Source organism: Meriones unguiculatus, chromosome 3 (assembly GCF_030254825.1).
Source record: "Meriones unguiculatus strain TT.TT164.6M chromosome 3, Bangor_MerUng_6.1, whole genome shotgun sequence".
Classification (NCBI taxonomy): domain Eukaryota; kingdom Metazoa; phylum Chordata; class Mammalia; order Rodentia; family Muridae; genus Meriones; species Meriones unguiculatus.
The window spans coordinates 169959925-169978717 of NC_083351.1; the positions used below are offsets into that span (position 1 = coordinate 169959925).

Consider the following 18793-nt stretch of genomic DNA (forward strand, 5'->3'; position numbering starts at 1 on the left):
CCTGGTGATAAGGAGAGCCGCTATCTACATGGTCCCAGCAGAGGAACCTGACATCATGCTAGAATGTTCAATAATATTTCTCAAATTGTATACCTTAAATGGCTGAACTCGGGTGTTTTTTTTTTTTTTTTGAAATGTTTTTAAGTTGATTGAAATAAATAAATAAACAATAAAAGTAATACCCCGCAAACACCAAGTTAAAACCATCTCATAATAAATGGATCTTCTCTCGGCTTCACAGCGTAAACACTGATTTGACTGGTTACTCCCTGGTTTTTAGGAGCAGCATGTGACACCTAAATGAAACCAAAGTCCTCCTGAGGTGTGCTTGGCATGCACTCCTCTGTAGCGGGGGAAGGGCTGCCCTCACACAGAGCAAGTAGCCTAGCACCGTGAACAGCTCGGGGTCTCTCAACCAAACCCACTGCTGCAAATGAAGAGGCTTTGGACAATTTTTCTAAAGTTGCAGCACTAGGAAATGATGTAAATTACTAGAAAAAATACTTAAGAGTAGAATAATTCTAAGCAGATTTCTAAAATGAGAGCTTCAAATGGACTCCCTTAGTGAGGAAAAGTTCCACGGACAGCACACCTGTAAGGGTATCCATCTGAGTACCTCTGCTGCAGATTTCTATGCTGCCTCAAGCCGTGAGGACACCTTGACATATTTCAGAAACGAGGCTGTGACAACTATTGAAGGCAGGTAACATGTTTATATCTAAAGAAAGCACTTCTGAGGTGTTTTCCCCAGATCTCATTGCTACTAAACGCCAGAAGAAAGGCGTCAGATGCTAATTCCCAGTCTGCCTCTTCCAAAGAAAATAACTCAGAACAAACGTCTTCAAAGTCAAATGCTGAAGCAACGAGCATGCCTGTGACTTTAATTAATTACCTGGAAACGTAATGGTATGGAATTGGCTTGAAAATGCATTCTAAAACCACAAAATTTAACAAGCGTCCTGTATAACAAGAACATTCACCGGTCAGAATCAATTCTCTCCTGCAAGCTAACAGAAAGTTTTTAAATTATTTTCATCAATATTGTCCTGCTTTCATTACACTCTCCCCCTGCACACCCGCATCCACCATCCTCAAAAGATCACAAACCTCATCTCCTTCCTGGGGTCTCATCAAGGACACCCGGTCATATTGCTTCAAGATCAGAGCCCAGAGTGCATCCAGACGACCCTAAAGAGATATTGGACTTGTGAACTTGGATAGTTTCATTTCAATTAATCAATTAAACGAGTTTAATAAATATAAAAACGTGAAAGTCTTATGCTAAGGAAGAGTTTTTTTTTTTCCTAGCAACTTTATGCAGTTGCTAGAGCATAAAAATGGATATTTGCTATATGATTGGTCTTAGTTTTCCCCAAGGGACAGGAGAGACTGAAAAAGCTACATCCCCATTAGGTTCAAGCTGTATCACACAAAATATAGGCACGTACCTTAATTGGCGTGTACCATTTTGTCTGAGGTGCCTGATGTGTGGGTTTGGGTCGAGGCGGTCTTGGTGGGACAGGTATCTCTTCTTCAGGGATCATGACCACAGCATTTTTTGCCTTCTCTAGTCTTGCCCCTTCCTCTGTAGATCCTTTATCTCCCCAGCGGACCTTTAAAACGAAGGAGACATTGCTGTCAGGCAAAGTCTCCCAGAGAAGCAAGCTCCTGTGTGGCCTACAGTCCTTTGATTCACCAGTCCAATGTAAGAAGATAAATTGGTATACTAATTCCACGTCCTTTACTTCTGAGTTTTAATGGGTCCTTATCACTCATTATTATTTGCCTGTACATATGTAAGTGTGGATATATATGTGCATATTCAAGTGTGTTCAAGTTCCTATGTGTGTGGAGGCCAAAGGTCAACCTCAGGTGTTGACTTCAGGTGACCTTCGTCATGTGTTTTAAGACAAGGTCTCATTGCGATCCGGAGCTAGCCCATTAGATTAGGTTGGTTAAACAAGGCAGCCAAGGGATCTTTCTGCCTCTGTTTCCTCATCATTCTTTATTATATTAATATCATGGCCCTAATGCAAAGTAAATCTTTGTAAAGATATGATATCAGTTAAATCTGGTGTAGTGTTTTCTCCACCATTTCAAATACGGAGAAGATTCATGGTTCACATAGAAAATGCAAGACTATGTAGTTCATACATAGTCTACCATAAGGCATGCAAGATTCATGCCTTATTATGGTAGATTCATGGCAGCGTCTATTCAGTGTGTTTGCGTTGATCCAATCCATACAAAAATGCAAAGAAATAGACATTATCCTTTTCCCTTCCAGATGCGGGAACTGTGGCACAGGTTAAAACGTGCTCAAAGCCACCACAGGTGTGTACTAGCGGAGCAGGCATTTGAACGTAAGCAATAAGAAGTGAGTGAAAAGGTTTCACATGATTTAGACTTGTATAAATTTAAAAAAAATACATTAAAAGAATTAATCTTTTTAAATTTTTGCCATAATATTTGAATAACTCCAAAAGCATGAATTTCCAGTTATAACATTTTATTTGCCAGAGGAGCTTTCTGTCTTTAGTTGTTCTGCTCATGTGAATAGACTCATTTGATAAGTAAGTTCTTAATTGAGAGACATTAATTAGAAAATATTCTGTTTTGTGGGGAGCAGACCATTAGGGAATCTCAGAAATGTTAGGTAATTTCACTCTCTGGAAACTCTTGATAGTGAGCAAAACCATCGGGATTTGGGTTATTATCTGCCTGACATTTCAGTAAACAGAAATTAAGAGCCAGATCGGAACACTACCATGTATGAATGGGAAGCAGTATCTGGGGACTTTATTTAAGGAGCAGTGGAAGAATCCTAAGACATTACCAAGAAGGACAGAGATAAACAAGTAGAGTGTGTGAAGAGAAACAAAGACGAATCCAAGCTATGCTGCAACAAACCTTTAGGCCATCTCAGTGAAGGAGAAAGTTCAAAGCTACCAGCCTGAGGTGCTGAGTAGAAAGATAGATGGCTACATTTTATAGGAAGAACCATGCACAGCTTTTTGATAAAGCCACTTAGATATTTTTACCACCCCCTTTCCACTACAATTTTAGAGTACTTTTCAATTTCAAGTAGACCCTAATGAGTCATTAAAGTATATCTGAATCTTTCCGTGAGATCAATGGCTAGAATATTCATCATTTATGGGGTTGTTAAATGTGTTTGAAACATATTAAACCTTTAGAGCTAAAGAGTTGGGCTTTCTTTCTTTAAAAAAAAATACCATCTTTTATTTTTTTTGTCAAATCATAGTCTTCTCTTGATAAGCTAACACTTAGAGTAAAATCTTTAGACATAACTAATTGATTTTAATACTCTAAAGGCAGGGCACATTTCTTGCAGCTGTAACATCACAATTTCAGGGAATAAGACAAAACAAAACAAAAGAGACAGATTGCTTAGTGAACACATGGATGCCAGACTCAGAGAAAAAAAAAAAAAAACAACTCAGGGAAGAGCAGTAAGTAGATAAGATTTAGACTTTTTAGAAAGACTATATTATAACACAAATAGCTCCTTAGCCTAGCCTTCACAGCTTAAACCATTGAGATCCTGATAATTAGACTCAAATATCACTGGGACCATTCTCAGATGGAAAAAATGCAAAAGCTTGTTACACTGGAGTTCTGAGCCAATCTGGCATTCCCAGTCTCTGATGGCTATATCCATAACCCCTCGGTCATGGAGGTCTAAGGAGATTTAATAAGTTTAATAAATTTGCTCTCTTTGTTTCATGAGAGAGCTTCTGACTTATCATCAACCTTCACCAAACACAGCTTCCCTTTATCTCAAAGTCTAAAACTAGAAAAACCTTGCATAAGTTTCCTCTACAGAGGAATTAAAATCACATATGTATGTGTGTGCGCATGTGCAAACACACACAGGGGTGTATAAATATGAATGTTTCAAGTTAATCACATTGAGATGCCCTAAAAGAAGGAAGAAGAAGAACAAAAGTAGATCGCTAAAGAAAGTCTTAGCAGAGTTAATATCCCTAGCTTTAGTTTATTTTAAGGGGGAAAATGTGTAAGCACAAGCTTCAGGGATGAATTCTTCCTGTTTCATTTGGCTTTCATTATCATCAGCGAGTTTCATAATTTCTAGAGCATGTTTGCATAGCTAAGATCCATGTAATAAAGGAGCAGTTCCAGCATTTTAAAAAGTCATTTTCATGAGAAACTAGCAGAAACACCCGTGTGACGTTATTAGGAATTGTCGTAAGTACATCTGTTTTGCTAACAGATGATATTAAAAGCTCTGAAAACTCCACAACAAAAAAAAAACTTAAATGAACATTTAATTCCAAAGAGTGAGATCTGTAAAATCTACAAAAAGAGAGTATCAATTATGACTTACTATAACGTGAGCGCCAAAGTTCTGTTCTTGCAATTGATTTGACCTCGGGCCTTTTATAACTCATTTACTCTCTCCAGCGTGAGCACTTTGCATGTTTGAATCAGAATTCTTACAAAAACATGACAAAGTTGATTTTCTCACTCCAATTTTGTGTTCACATTAGAGAAATTTTAATGATTCTTAATGCTTAACTCAGTTTATTGTGTACCTTTATATACTGAATTACTTCTTTGTAAACATCTCTGTTTTCTTTGTCATTTTTAAATTTGTTATCATCCAGTTTCCTATCAACAGAATATCCCAGTCACTTTTAAATTTGTTATCATCCACTTTACCATTCCATACATAGAATATTCTAAATGTGGCCAAATTTTTCAAGATTAAAGGACACAGACTGAATGATATTTGGTCCATTCTTTTTCTAAAACTTTCCTCAGCTGGAAAAGAAAGGCAGGTGATGCATTTTCACTTGCTGAAATTCAAGGACTCTTGAAATTGGAATTACAGGCTACTTGGAAATGTGCTTCCTTGAGCATAGAGAAATTGCTACAGTTTGGATACGGAATACCACAAAGGCCCATGTAGTAATGTCTTGATTATCAGCATGGATCTTTTTGGAGGTGACAGCACCTGTAAGAGGTGGAACCCAGGAGGAGGTTTAAGACTTAGGCCTCTGTTATTTGCCCATGTAGGGGTGAAGCCAAGATGTTCTTTCTCTTGTTTTGCTTCCTACCTCCCCATAGTAAGCAATGTGCTCTACCAAATACGCCCTACCAATGATGCTTTGCATGGACACAATCCCAGAATCAAAAACACTTACAAACTGTAGGTTAAAGTCCTGAGCCAAGATAAAAATTCCTTATTTGTTAGTTGATTTATGTAAAATACTTGACTAATACATTAAAATCATGTTCCTTTTTACCCAGGGTCTATTCAGGGGTTCATGTTACTCTTTTCTTTAGAAAGAATCTCAATCTTTGGACTACTGGACTAAAAAAAAAAATAGTTCAGCATAATAAATGGTATGAACTATTAACTAGAATGGTTGGTAATTAGCAAGTAAAAGTTGTTGAAAATTTTAAATATGCCTGTTCTATATTTGTGATATAGTCATATCCATGCTGAATATTAGCAAAAAAATAAAAATAAAATAAAACTCTCTCAAATAATAACTGATGAGTCTTTTCAAAGAAGAGCATTGTTGCAAACATGAATGCCTGACATTTTAAAAGTTGATGTTCCATGAGGTAATTTTTCCCAAGGCAGTGAGGAAACCCGTAGCTATTTTCATCCTTAGGATTCAGAAATCTTATCAAAGAAGTCCTTTGACTAGAGAAGCCTGTTGCTTGCTCTTCACCAGCTCTGGACATGGTGAGGATGGTTCCACACAGAAGGAAAGTGCCCAGAAGAGACCTAGTGCTAACTAAAGAGGGATGAGATTATGAAAAGCACAGTGCCTGTGGCTCAGTATTCCTACAAATACATACTTTCAATTGGCGCTATTTCTTTAAGAGACCAACCTCCATCCTCTTAATTCCTCCAACCCCTCGACCCCCATAATAGGAAGCGTCCACAGTCGGCCATTTCTTATTGGGCAAAGGTTCTTCCTCTTCCTCCTATGGAGATACAATTTTTAAAAATGAATTTAATTAATTAATTTCTTAAAATATGGTTTAGCCAGAGGTGGATCACATTTAGATGCTCTAAATAATTCCATTGTTGTGGGAGTGCATTTATGATCATATACATCAATTTCAAGTGCAGTTCTACAGGGTACGAAGGCTCCTTCCCTTCATCAAATTCTCCCTCCATCGCCTCTCGGATAACAGAAGTTGCCTTTTAAACTATGAGTATTGTGTATTTAAAGCAGGCACATTCATCAATTCAACTTGAAAAGAGTATTCACCTTAGGGCAACACCTCGACAATGATTTTGTGTGTCTGTATACATGGAACTTTGAAGTGTGAAATCTATAGTGAGAAGAGAAACATTAAAGAAGCCCTGAAAATGCACAATACAGCACATTTCTTACTTTACTTTGTTCACATGATGTTAATGAACAGAATAATATAAATAGCAATTATCACTTTGAAGAAAGAAATGGCATCTTTGAACTGCCAGCTTGGATATTTCAACAATTTTAGGTAAGTGTCATCAGAACTATTAATATACTATTACAAAAATATATTAAATCTCTATGTACTTTCGATCCTGTAGCCAGCCTGTCTATGTCTGCTTATGAAGGGCCCACTCTTCTAGTCTGCTTAAGAAATCATAAGATTAAAAAGTAGCAGTTGGCTTTCACAAAGTAAAAAGCAGATACTTTGCTATCATATGAATGGAATTGGCCTAATTTTGGAATGATATTTATATTTGAAAATAGAACAACTCCATGTCATTTTTCTAGGCACTCACCTCCATTGGTGGAGCAGATGGTGGGGGAGGATCCTTGATAACCTGTCCCAAAATAAAGCAAAACATAATATAGAGAGTTCCATAACACAAGAATTTACAAAAACAGTGGCTACTGTGGTAGCTCCAGAGATGGGGGTTAAGATTTACAACAAAAATGTAGTTGACTGAGGCTGACCTAAGGCTATGAAGTATATATTTCCTTTATTAAGAAGGCAGTACTTAATAAAAGTTTTATCACCCTGTACATCCAGTGAAAACACCACTGCCCTCATTTCACTCAATAAGATCAAAACCAACCCTCCCCCCATCTGCCCAATGTTCTTTCAGTAGTCCATCTCTTTCCAAATGCAGACTACAAATACTGGCAGAACCTATAATCAATTTATTTTTTTCTAAATAACTTCTACAAATCCTTTCCAGGTCCAACAGATTCCTAGAAATTTTTTTCTACCCTCTCCCCCCATGAATTTCTGTCTTCTCAAAGCAGATTATAATGTCTCTAATACTCACAGAGGACTCTCTCTTCTTCCCCACAATTTATTAGAGTTCTTGGTTCTATCTAGCTTAAAAGAAAGTTCCCTTTTAAGTTTCACACATGCCTTCTCTTCCCTCTGTGTTCCCACTATTTATCAGAGTGGAATTGGAACAAAATATGCCTTCAAGGATTTAAGACAGAAGGGAAAGGGAGAAGTCAGGAGGCGAAAAAAGGTGAAAGGGGTGAGAAGAGGAAAGGGGAGACGAGGAAGGAAAACAGGAGGAAGGGAGGAAAATAGAGAGAAAGGAAAAGAGGGAGACACTACAGAAAGAGGAAAGATTGAAAAAAAAATAAGGAAAGTTTATTTTTATTCCATTCTCACTGCCACAACCCAAAATCAAGGACTAAAGAATTCTATGAACTTGAAAGATGTCAAGCACATTTTTCAACTCATGCAAGGTGCACACAACTAAAACTTTAATATTACTGTAAAAAAAATCTCCACCTCGTAGTGATTCCAATTATGTTTGGACTGCTGCAATAGACAAATTCCCTACTTCAAAAAGCATCATTCGATTGGCAAGTAACTCATCATTTGAAAGTTTTTTCCCTAAATAAAGCCAAAGCTTTCTCTCTCTAACAGTTTCCATTCTTCAGCCCGGGTCCTGGAGTCTGGAAAACATGCACACATGGAGAGAAATTCCTGGGTTTAGAGACTCAAATAATGACGACTGCATTTCTATTAAGGTTACCTCTGGGAGCTAAAGCCATGACCCATTTTTAATAAAATGGTTATAAGTTACCTGGATTGTTTTGTTCATTTTCTTTAGTTTATATTCATTAGTCAATGTCCTAACTACAATTTCCTTAACCCAAAATAACATTTTTCAATATGGCTCAGTGACTATACTCAATGGCATTTGGACAAAGCAATTAGGACCTCATGACTCTTTGCCTCTTCTCAGCATTTTAAAAAAGAATACATGAGTTGGTAGAGAAAGTGGTGAAAAGAAATTTTGGTGGGAGTGGTGGAAGATTTGATCAGAACATATTATATGCATTCTCAAATGATAAAAACATAAACAGAAAATATTAATAGTAATATCCATGCTATTGATAGTCTATTGTTACATTTTTCACCAGTAGTTACATGTAATCCTTGAGGAAAAAATTTAAAAACTAGTTTCTTTCAGTATCTTTAACAAGTCCTCATTTTAACTTGTGTAACTGGGCCAATATTCATCTAATAGAAGCTTAATCAATTATTTCCCCAGTCAAAATGGTTTCAAAGTTCCAGTGCACACAGTTCAAATCAAGAAAGAATTGAATTTTATGGAGAGGCTTTGAAATTTGCATGTCTCTTGTTTTTCAAATGTTCTCTGGAATTCTCTCACCAGAGAAAGATCAAAATATACCTTTTTCTTCCACCAAGCCTGAACATATCTAAAATCACTTTAATTTCACAGTAAATATTTTTAATTTACTTTTATACCATGTATCTCTTGCACAGATAAATAAAAAAATAATGTAAGTAGGACCTCTGGCATTCTGTTCCAGCATACTATGCTGGATATTACTGCACAAGCCCATCAAGCCCTTTTTGTTTTATACTGACCATCTCTGTGAGCTCTGATAGAGGAAAACTGAGTTTCCAATTAAGATCTTTCTGTGAGTCTGCAGAAATTGGCTCAGGAGTTAAGAGCATTTACTGTTCTTGCAGAAACCCCAGATTCATTTGCCAGAACTCACATGGTGGCTTACAACCACCCATAGCTCCATTTCCAGGGGAACCAATGCCCTCTTTTGACTCTTTGGACTCCTGTAGGTATGTGATACGCATACATATAGCAGCACACACACAGAAATAAATTTATATTTAAAAATCTTTATGTATTCACTTCTATCAAACTCACACAGGACAGGAGGCACCTTTTCATGTTTTCATTGTATTGGAAAGCCTTTACTTGGCATAATCCATACTATGGAGATAGAAAGCCTCTTTGGTCACAACTAAATGATCCAGCTGTTCTGGTGTCATTGTTCTGATGTCTCAATGTGTTAGGTCATCAGCTCCCACACATCTCTGCCCCAACATTCTCTTTACAGCATTTTACTCCAACCACATTCATAATCCCCCTATTTCCTTCAAATATTTGTGCCATTAGTGTTTTAGGTCATGATCAAGTTCCAAGGTTGTAAGTGAAATATTGATAAAAATATGAAAATGATACGGAAAGAGTTCCATGAAAGTAAAAATATTGCTAATTTCAATGAAAATAGTCATCATTTTTCTCTGTCAACCAGTGAAGCTAGAGAACTAGTAAATTAACAGTCATTAAGGGTACATAAGATCACCGCAATTTTCTACATCTTGGAAATAGATTAAAATTAGATCCTCTCCAATTTAAAAAAAAAAAACCTAATAAGATAAAAAAAAATATGTACATCACAATCTTTCTGATAGGTCTCTTGTTTCTATGACTTTCCACACTTACATATGGACATATGTGCATGTGCCTTGTATTCATCTCATTCCAGAAAAGACTCTTTTAAAGGTCATTTCTTTAACTAATATGAAAATATCTATGTGCATAACCCATTATAAGCTTAAAGAGATTTTAAAGTCTGGAAGTATGCATGGCTAATCATGAAAATAAATCTTTGTATTCTACCTCAATCAAGTTTCAGTCTACTGAGTAAAGAGACACATCCTCTATCACAACAAATGACAGAAACCTTCAGGACAGGACCCAGATGCCCCAGAACCCAGTTTAGACTGTGTTCTTCTTCCTAACAGTTACTATGCTTCTTCACTTGTGTTGTCACGTGGTAGACAATCCTTTTCATTTTCATGAACCCGTAATGTTACTAAGCTGATGCCCATTTTAAGCATAGCAAAAAGAAAGCTCTAATTCCAGCGCCCCCTACCAAATGCATACAAAGAGAAAGGACAGAACTAAAATACAAATCCATCTACTGTTTGATTGTATTTCCTGTATTTTGGGGCTTGCTGAGACTGAAGCATCAACCAAGGACCATACATGAACTGGACCTAGGCCCCCTACAAAGATCTAGCAGAAGAGCAACTGAGGCCTCAAGTGGATTCTCTATTAAAAGAAGTATGGTCTGCATCGGACATGGACTCACTTGTCAGCTTTTTTATCACTTCCTCCTGGCAGGACTACTTTATAGGGCCACAGGAAAGAGGACATGCTCAGTCCTGATGCAACTTGATGAGCTGGGGTGGAGAGGAAAGGGAGCTTCTTTCTTTTGAGGAAAAGTGCATGCTGGAGAGAGGGAGAGAAAAGATGGGAGGGGAGGAGGGATGGGGCTACGACAAGAATGTAAAGTGAATAAAAAGTGAAATAGAATGTATATATTAATATATAATAAAAAAATAAAATTCAAACCCATCACTTAACAATCTACCTCCAAACTCCGAGTTTAATTCCACTACATGAGATACTTTCAAAGTGAAGGTTGGACGACAAAGGGAAAGTCTGTGGAAGATGAGTTGTTTGCCAAGCAGTTGTTATTGGGATGGGTGGATGAGTGGAATCACAAATGATAGAAAATTATAGTTACACAAAGTGTATGCTCATGATGATGTTTACTCCTTTTCAGAGAAGCACATGCACCAGCATCACTCACTCAGAAATTTCAGGACAGGAAATAAGCTAGTTTTCTTATTACATTTAAAAATGTTCCTCTATAACAGTAGCCCTCCACAGATGTCCTCTGAAAGATTCTACCCACCAGGGTATCGAGGAGATACTGAGACTCACAGCCAAACTTTGGGCAGAGTGCCTGAATCCTTATGGAAGAAGAAGGAGATAGAAAGACCTGGAGGGGACAGGAGCTCCACAAGCAGAACAACAGAGCCAAAAAACCTGGACCCAGGAACCCCTGCAGAGACTGACACTCCAACCAAGGATCATGCATGGAGAGGACCAAGACCTCCTGCTCCAAGGAAGCACACAGGCTGCTCAGTTTCCAAGTGAGTTCCCTAGTAAGGGGATCAGGGGCTGTCTCTGACATGAACTCAGTGGCTGGCTCTTTGGTCACTTCCTCCTGGGGTGAGGGAGTGCAGCCCTTGCCAGACCACAGAGGAAGATGATGAAGCCAGCCTTGATGACCTCCCTTATCAGTAACCTAGGGAAAGGGCATAGGGGGAGAAGAGGGGGAGTGGGTGGGACTGGGAGGAGATGAAGGAGGGGGCTACAGTGGGGATACAAAGTGAAGGAATTGTAATAAATAAAAATATAAGTAAAATAAAATTATAATATATATACATATATATATATATATGTTCCTCTACATACTACCATGTGGCCTCATAAGCAATAAAAGGGAAAGAAAATAATGTGACACCCCTTGTCCCTAAAGCCAAAAAAAAATGGAGTCTATATAAAATCAGTAAGGCTGTATGCCAGTAAAATTAGATTGGGGGGTGAGGGAGAAAGAAAAACTTAGTGTTGTCCCAATGCATTAGAAACAACAGTCATGAGAATCTCATCCTTACATTAAATGTATTCATGTGCACCATATTTCCTGAGAATTTGCAGGTTTTAAAAGGCATAATATTGCCTAGTTGCCAGGATTTTTTTTTCCACTTAGCATCCTTCAGCTCTGTATTGAAAATTCTGGAAAACACTTCCACCACTTTATGAACCATATGGAGAGTTTGAGTCTTCTCCAATTTTTTTCCCCGTTTGTTATTATCATCGTCGGGGTGGGTGGGGGGATCACATCTCATCTACTTAGCTGCTAGAATGAAGATTTCAGTTTGGAGGAGAGCCGATTTCTTAAAAATTAAAAAAAAAAAGTTAGCTGCTTCAGGCAACAGTCCTTTTGATCTGCTCATTAACACTTTTCAAATGTTCGAGTGATGTGGGCATTCTTTGCGCTAGAGAATGTCAGCAGTGGAGCGTGCAGCCAGCTTGATGCAATCATATGTTCTGATATTCAGAAAAAAAAAAAAGTGAAAGAACTGTCAACATTGAACTGCTTTGGATTAAAAAAAAAAAAGGATAGAGTATGATGACTGTAGAGAAGCAGTACTTCAGAAGTAATTTTTGCCAGTAACTAAAAGAAAAGCCATCCAAGTGCTCCAGGCCTACAGACAAAGGGAAAACACTCTGTTTACAGGAATTTAAAAAAATATATGTGACTCTTCCTTTAATTTTCTCTTTTCTCCTTGACAAAACCATGGATCAGGGACAGCACCTTTCTTCTGGAGTACATAGGCCCTAAGTTCCCTTAGATTTGTACTTAGAAAGTCCTTCTCTGAATCAGAAGGTCGGACACTGAAAATAGTTCAGCTATCTCTGCTTCTTTCCTCTCTATGTTAGCAAATTCACCAATCTTTGGAGAACCTTACCTTGAACAAATAAACCAGAAGCCAGAAATCTACACAATAAATACCACCTAAAAAGGTCAAATGGACACAGGAAGAACAGCATAAACGTATTTCCTGCCAGAAGTTAATAAAGGTGCTACTGTCGTAGATCAGGAAGAATTTGATATCATTTCCTAGGTGATGCTGTTGGAGAATATCACCATGGAAGCAATATATCCCAGCATCTATCACATTGTATTTCAACGAGGCAACCGGACATAAATCATTTTAACTAATGGTGCAAGAAAGGCATATTAGAATTTAAATTACTTCTGTTTTATTGTACATTCATCCCAAAATCGGGCCTCTCTGAGAGGAACTCAATAAAGGTACCCTGAGCCCTCCTCAACAATAAAAATCAAGTGTGATATAGAAGCGTTATTACTATGTAAAAGGAACAGCACAGCTGTTGCTGGCTAAGAAAATTATCCGAAAGAGCTCTGGTCTGAAATATCACCACAAAGCTCAACTTACAAGCAAACTGAGCTTTAAAAGACAACTTGTAGGTTGTTTTCTAATTTAAGATTCACAAAATCTTCCTGTGACCTCCTAAACACGTTAAAGACACAATGAGCCTCACAGTGCTTCCTTGAGGGTGGAGAACTTTGGCTAAGGACAGCAGAGCAACAGGGAAGTGCATTTTTTTTTCCAGCACAATCAACCATATTTGCAGCTGTGTGCCACACTCGTTGACAGTAACCCAGAAGGCCTCCCTCTGTTTGCCATCTCGTTAGCCTTGCATCTGTAATTGTGCAGAGTGTCTGGCTATCTGAAACCACGCTGCTATCTGGCTGTCCCGTCTGCTGTCCCGTTCAGCCAAACAAATCTGCCATAAATACATATCCTCTAAGCTGAGCAGTAACGAAAACATCTAGATTTTTTCTGATCACTCACTAATATCTCAATACACAAGAAGCCTTGTTTTAACCCTTGTGTCTTCCTTCTTTTAATCAAAGGCAGGAGGAAAAGCAATGTCTGTGGCCTTGTTAAAGAAAAGCAGTTGGAGCAGAGGATGTGACGATTCTTGACGGGCAGGTTCAGCTTTAAACAGAAGGCATGGGGAGACTCCCCACCAGAAGAATGCTGCTCTGGTAGAGCAGTTCACCAACCAGCACCACACAACCAAAGATGGCTAATGGGAGGACCTGTCCATCCAGCTTCTTGTAAGAGCTCTCTGATTAAAATGCTTCTAGCTAAAGCCCTCCCGTTCACATTTCCTCCCCTTTCTGATTCTGTTTCGGAGAGCCAGGCACACAGAGGGTACAACCAGCAGCACTTTCAAGCACAAGCTCACCTCTCCCCTTCATTCTTGAAACGCGCCCCTTAGAATGAATGGCAAGATAGAAAATTACAGCCACGGGAAAAGCAGCCTCAATAGTCAGTCTATGACAAATGCCTTTCTTTGCCTTTTCTTTTCTTTCTTATGCTCTGCTTTAGCAGCCTAGTAAATCTTATAAGACCTTTTTTCATATGAACTAAGCCAAACTCAAATACATGGGACTTTGAGCACTTGGAGAATACTGAAATTATATTATAGTTATAAATATATTTATCAAATCTATTAACAGTCTATTATAGGAACAGGCATGCTTCTTTGTTAACATATTAAATAATGAGGCCAAGTAACAGACAGGTACCTATCATAACTTTGAAGAAGTGATGCATGGTAAATAGGTTTCAAAAACACCTACACTACAGGTGTGTTCTAGAAACTGTGTCTTTTTGTTTGTTTGTTTTTGTTTGTTTTTTTACTGGTGACAGTCTTCAGAGCACATAGTATTTCAGGGACCACAAACATAGAATGTAGGCAACTGATAGTTTTCCATTACATGTAGAGACAAAAAGTATTTTTTCATACAAATTATTAATCCTTCTGTTAGGAAATCCCCTGTGGGTTATATGCAGTGGCCACGCCACAAGAGCTAAACTGATTCTACTTCATATTTTATTACAATTAAGAAACCAGTTTCAATAGAAGTACAAAAACATATGTTTTCTATTGTGTATTCATTTACAAGTGACAAGTTTTCAGTGAAAATGAAAGACCCAAGCATCCTAGGTAACACCAAATGCCCTGCACAATTTGTTTCCACAGGACTTATTTTATAATGACCAACAGAGCGCTCTATTTTAAAGTTGATGCAGGTAGATACAAATACCACATCTCTCCATGTACCCCAGTAAAAAGTATTTACTGGACAACATTTATTGGTTATGTGTTCATATGTTTATATCTCTGGGTATATTTATAGTCAGAACACACTGCCTATCTTCATAAACTTGCTGAGCTATGCTAGAAGATAGATTTGAAATAAATAATCACCCTAACTGCTTGCTTAATTATACTCTTACTTACATATCACCAGGAAATATACTATTGTCTAGAATCAGTATAAACTAGTTTGGAAGTAAAGCTTCAGATTTTCCTTTGTTCCTTGTGTCCTGGAACGAAGCCGGTATGGCTAACAGACACATACTAGTTTCGTAAATACAGTATTTAGCTAAACTCTCTGCAAGGCAAAATGCCAGTCTCTGGCTTTTGGGAGAATCAACAGCCCCACAGCTAAATTTGCATGAAGCCATACTGGACACTTCCCACAAGTAGTATAAGGTTGAGAAACCTGTCCATGGATCCCTGCTTTCTAATGATGCAGATAAAAATGTGCCGAGGATATTTCTCAGAATTATACTCTAATATGGTTTTCATCTCACCCTGAGACAGTAAGTCAGTCCTCCTCAGTCCATGAGCATCCTACAGGCTACTTGACAGTCATAACAAACTAAAACCAGGTTCTTCTATCCTTTAATTTTATTACATTTCCTTTTTTATTCTGTAGCGTAATGCAAATACGGAAGTGAGAAGACAACTTTTGGGAACCAGTTGAGTCTTTCCAGATTTTGAACTCTCATCATCAGGATTGGTGGCAAGTGCCTTTACTGCTGAGCCATCTCTCCTGCCTTCCCCAAATCAATACCGGAACCAGTCATTTCTAACTTGGGAATATTAGAATCAGTCTAAAGATATATGTACACACACACACACACACACACACACTTATATATATATTCTTATTGTTAGACCAAGAAAGTCATCAAAAACACTAGAGACTTGTTTCCATTCACTTCTGAGAGTCAGGAGTCTAAACTATCAGCTATTGGCTAGCAGCTTCCTTCTGCAGGCTGTTGTGGAGACTGCTCCTTGCCTCTCCCAGCTTTCCCTGTCTGGAGGTCCTCATCATTCCAGTCAGTCGCCATCACACTGCCTTCTCCCTTTTCAGTTTCCCGCCTGAGAATTATGGTTATGCATACAGCCCATCTAAACCACAAATACAATCTCTCCCTACTGCAAAAGTCTAAGTCATTCAGTCCTCAAAGCCATGCAAATCTTTCCAGGGACCTTCCATACTCCAGTGAGTGTAAACTTTCTGGAAGACTCAGGAGACCTTTCCACATGAAGGTCAGGTCAAAACCCAAACTGTTGCACACTTGGTCTCAGACAAGCACTTTTCAAAGCACACTGCAAAATAACACACACACACACACAACACACACACACACACACACACACACACACTCCTGAAATGTCCCTCACTAACTGTACATTTTCTTTATTATTCAAAACACATTTGAGAACAGAGACTCAGCTGGGTTCTTCTGCCCCTGATGCTCTTTATATGTTGCTGTTGAGTACTTAGAGAGCTTTATTTACACCTCAGGCCCACGTGCCTTTCTTTACATGTTAAAATATAAAATTTCACATCTTACTGAAGGCATGTGAGACTCTCCAGTTCCTAGTACAGGAGCCGCCACCTTCTGCATGCTCAACATACTCACCAAAGGCTGAATGAAGAGCTTTGCCTGGCCTTACCCCGGCTTTTCAATCCCATTAGAACACATTTGCTACAGTTCACTTCCGCCTGTGTGTGAGTGACTCCAGGTTCACACTCAGGACTTGCTGCTTTTCATGCCATGCTTCCAGGTGGAAAGTGAAAGTGGCTGCTCTGTTAAATTCCAGAACTAATGAGAATTCATGCTACTTTGGAAACTAGGGACTCTTTCCAAAATCCTACAGCATAACTGAAGGGACTCCTCAACGCCTTACACAAACACATTTTCATGGCTTATTATCCGCAGAGCCTCGGCTTAGAATGGACCTGTTCTTACCAACTGATAATAGGATCTCCTTTATAATATCCAAAATTATGTTCTAAACCTCCAGTTCACTATATATAATGATTTCCTAAAAATGGCCCATCTCAGAATTTTTTTCATGTATCTTTAAGGGAACAATTACACAGTATGATACTTTTGCACCCTGTGACCAATAGTAAATGAAATTATAAACTAATGAAGGGAGGAAATCTGCCACCGTAAAGTTAAATTAAAAATGCAAGGAACTCAAACCACATTAGGGCACCTTTTTGCTCTTTAATTTGAGACTCAAGAATGCCATCCACCCCAAAATAGCCGTATCTAAGGTAATCAAGATTATATCCGGAAACTTTTTGAGCATAAACTGCTGTGGCAGAAACTTGATGAGTTCAGCAAAGAGACGGGGAGAGTCTCATCCTTCCTGCTGTCTGAGTGAATTCCGGGCCTCCTCCTTGGGAAAACAACCCTGAGGTAAAAGGATCCTAAGGCTGCCTCATGAAAACAGACTGTGGTACAGTTAATAAGAAATGTAGACAGAAGACAAAGCGCAGCATGATGGTGTGGGAAGCTGAAGTCAGTTGGCAAAGGTGAAGTGGGGGAAGGTGGCTCGCTACGCCATGTTAAACACTCCCACAAGACACAGAGCGTGCACTTACATGGGAACACTCTCTAAACAAGTAACAGGAACACAGTGAAAGACTCTTCCTGGGAAAATGTTGCTTATAAGAACTGGATAAAAGGGATTAAGTGAAACACTCTAATATAGAAGTTATGCTCTTATGTCTAAGTTATACATAAGTATCACGTAGGAAGCTAAATAACACCTCTGTAGCCATATCTATAACTTAATTCCCTGGAACTGTGAATAAACTACCTAAACTGGCTTAGGGGTTGTAGACCTGTGAGGATTAACAGCCCTGTGATGGAAGGTGATGCTACACAGATCCAAATGGGCTCACCTGGGACATATTCGCCTTTAACATCAGGCAGCCTTCCCCACGTGGATTCAGTTTATATGCAAATGCAGAGGAATTACCAAGGGAATATAACGCAGTGGTACTGGCTCTGAGGGTAATGAAAGAGGTCACAAGGCAAGGAATGAGAGTGTCTCTTCAAACAGAAAGTGATAAGGAAACGGACTCTGCCCCAGAGCTTCCGGGGAAGCCCGCCAGCCCAGGAGAGCCCATGTGATCTCTGAAGAGCTGTAGTGCAATCAACGTTAGGTAACAGTGTGGAGTGCTTTTACAAGTCAAGCAGGCACTGGGCGGCAAGGAACTCCGCAATACCAAACTTTGTCGGCGTGGCAATGGCGAAAACTGAGCTGCTTCACTCTCTCTAAAAAGAACTATTTAGCTGATAGCTTAACTTCTGGCTTGGACTTATCCCTAAAACATGTTACCAGGGGAAGATAAAAGAACATCCTATGCCAATACGCCTTCAAAGATGTCCACTCTGTGAGAACTTTAAAACAGCTGCTCTCATCAACTTCAGTGGAAATATCTTTCGTCCCAATTAGCCCAACCACTCGACACTTCCTCCCACAAACCTGAGTTCTGAAGTGCCCTTGCGGTGAGTTTTATGCTGGATACAGACAAGCGTATTTTCTAGAATGTACTATAGTTGTAAAATAACTGAGATTCATGTTTTCAATTAAAAGTTTGCTGTCGCCAGACCACATGACGTATCTTCACGTGTGGGACCGAGCTTGTATTACACTGTTTTAAAAAATAAATAAGAGCATAGTTCGAAATTCATCTTACCACTTTGCAGCAAAGGGGCCAAAACCACCACATCAAGGCAGCACCCAGCAGCAGCAACAACACCAAAATAGCTATGATAGCTGCAATCCCATTAGACTGTAGAGGGAAAAAATAAACCAGAGAGAAGAGCTTAAGGTCAAAATCCACGTTATTTATTCTTCTAAAAAAAGCACACAGTGGGGGAGGGAGGATGAACACATAGGGAAAAACAGTGTCAGACCAAA

At 38.7% G+C, this 18793-nt stretch overlaps 1 protein-coding gene across 3 annotated transcripts in view; it reads right to left on the reverse strand.

Annotated features, from left to right (window-relative positions):
• The window catches only part of Antxr2 (ANTXR cell adhesion molecule 2), a 137754-nt gene that overhangs the window by 60203 nt on the left and 58758 nt on the right, over positions 1-18793 (reverse strand). For 2 of the 3 annotated variants that reach the window (XM_060380984.1, XM_021640457.2), the window contains 5 exons: positions 18570-18665; positions 6785-6826; positions 5890-5985; positions 1449-1613; positions 1108-1188 (listed from right to left, as the gene is read on the reverse strand). In XM_060380984.1, the coding sequence (XP_060236967.1) occupies positions 1108-1188; positions 1449-1613; positions 5890-5985; positions 6785-6826; positions 18570-18665 (480 nt within the window). Of the gene's footprint in view, positions 1-569; positions 1008-1107; positions 1189-1448; positions 1614-5889; positions 5986-6784; positions 6827-18569; positions 18666-18793 lie in introns of those variants that run through there. The other variant, XM_021640458.2, reaches the window with a different exon arrangement.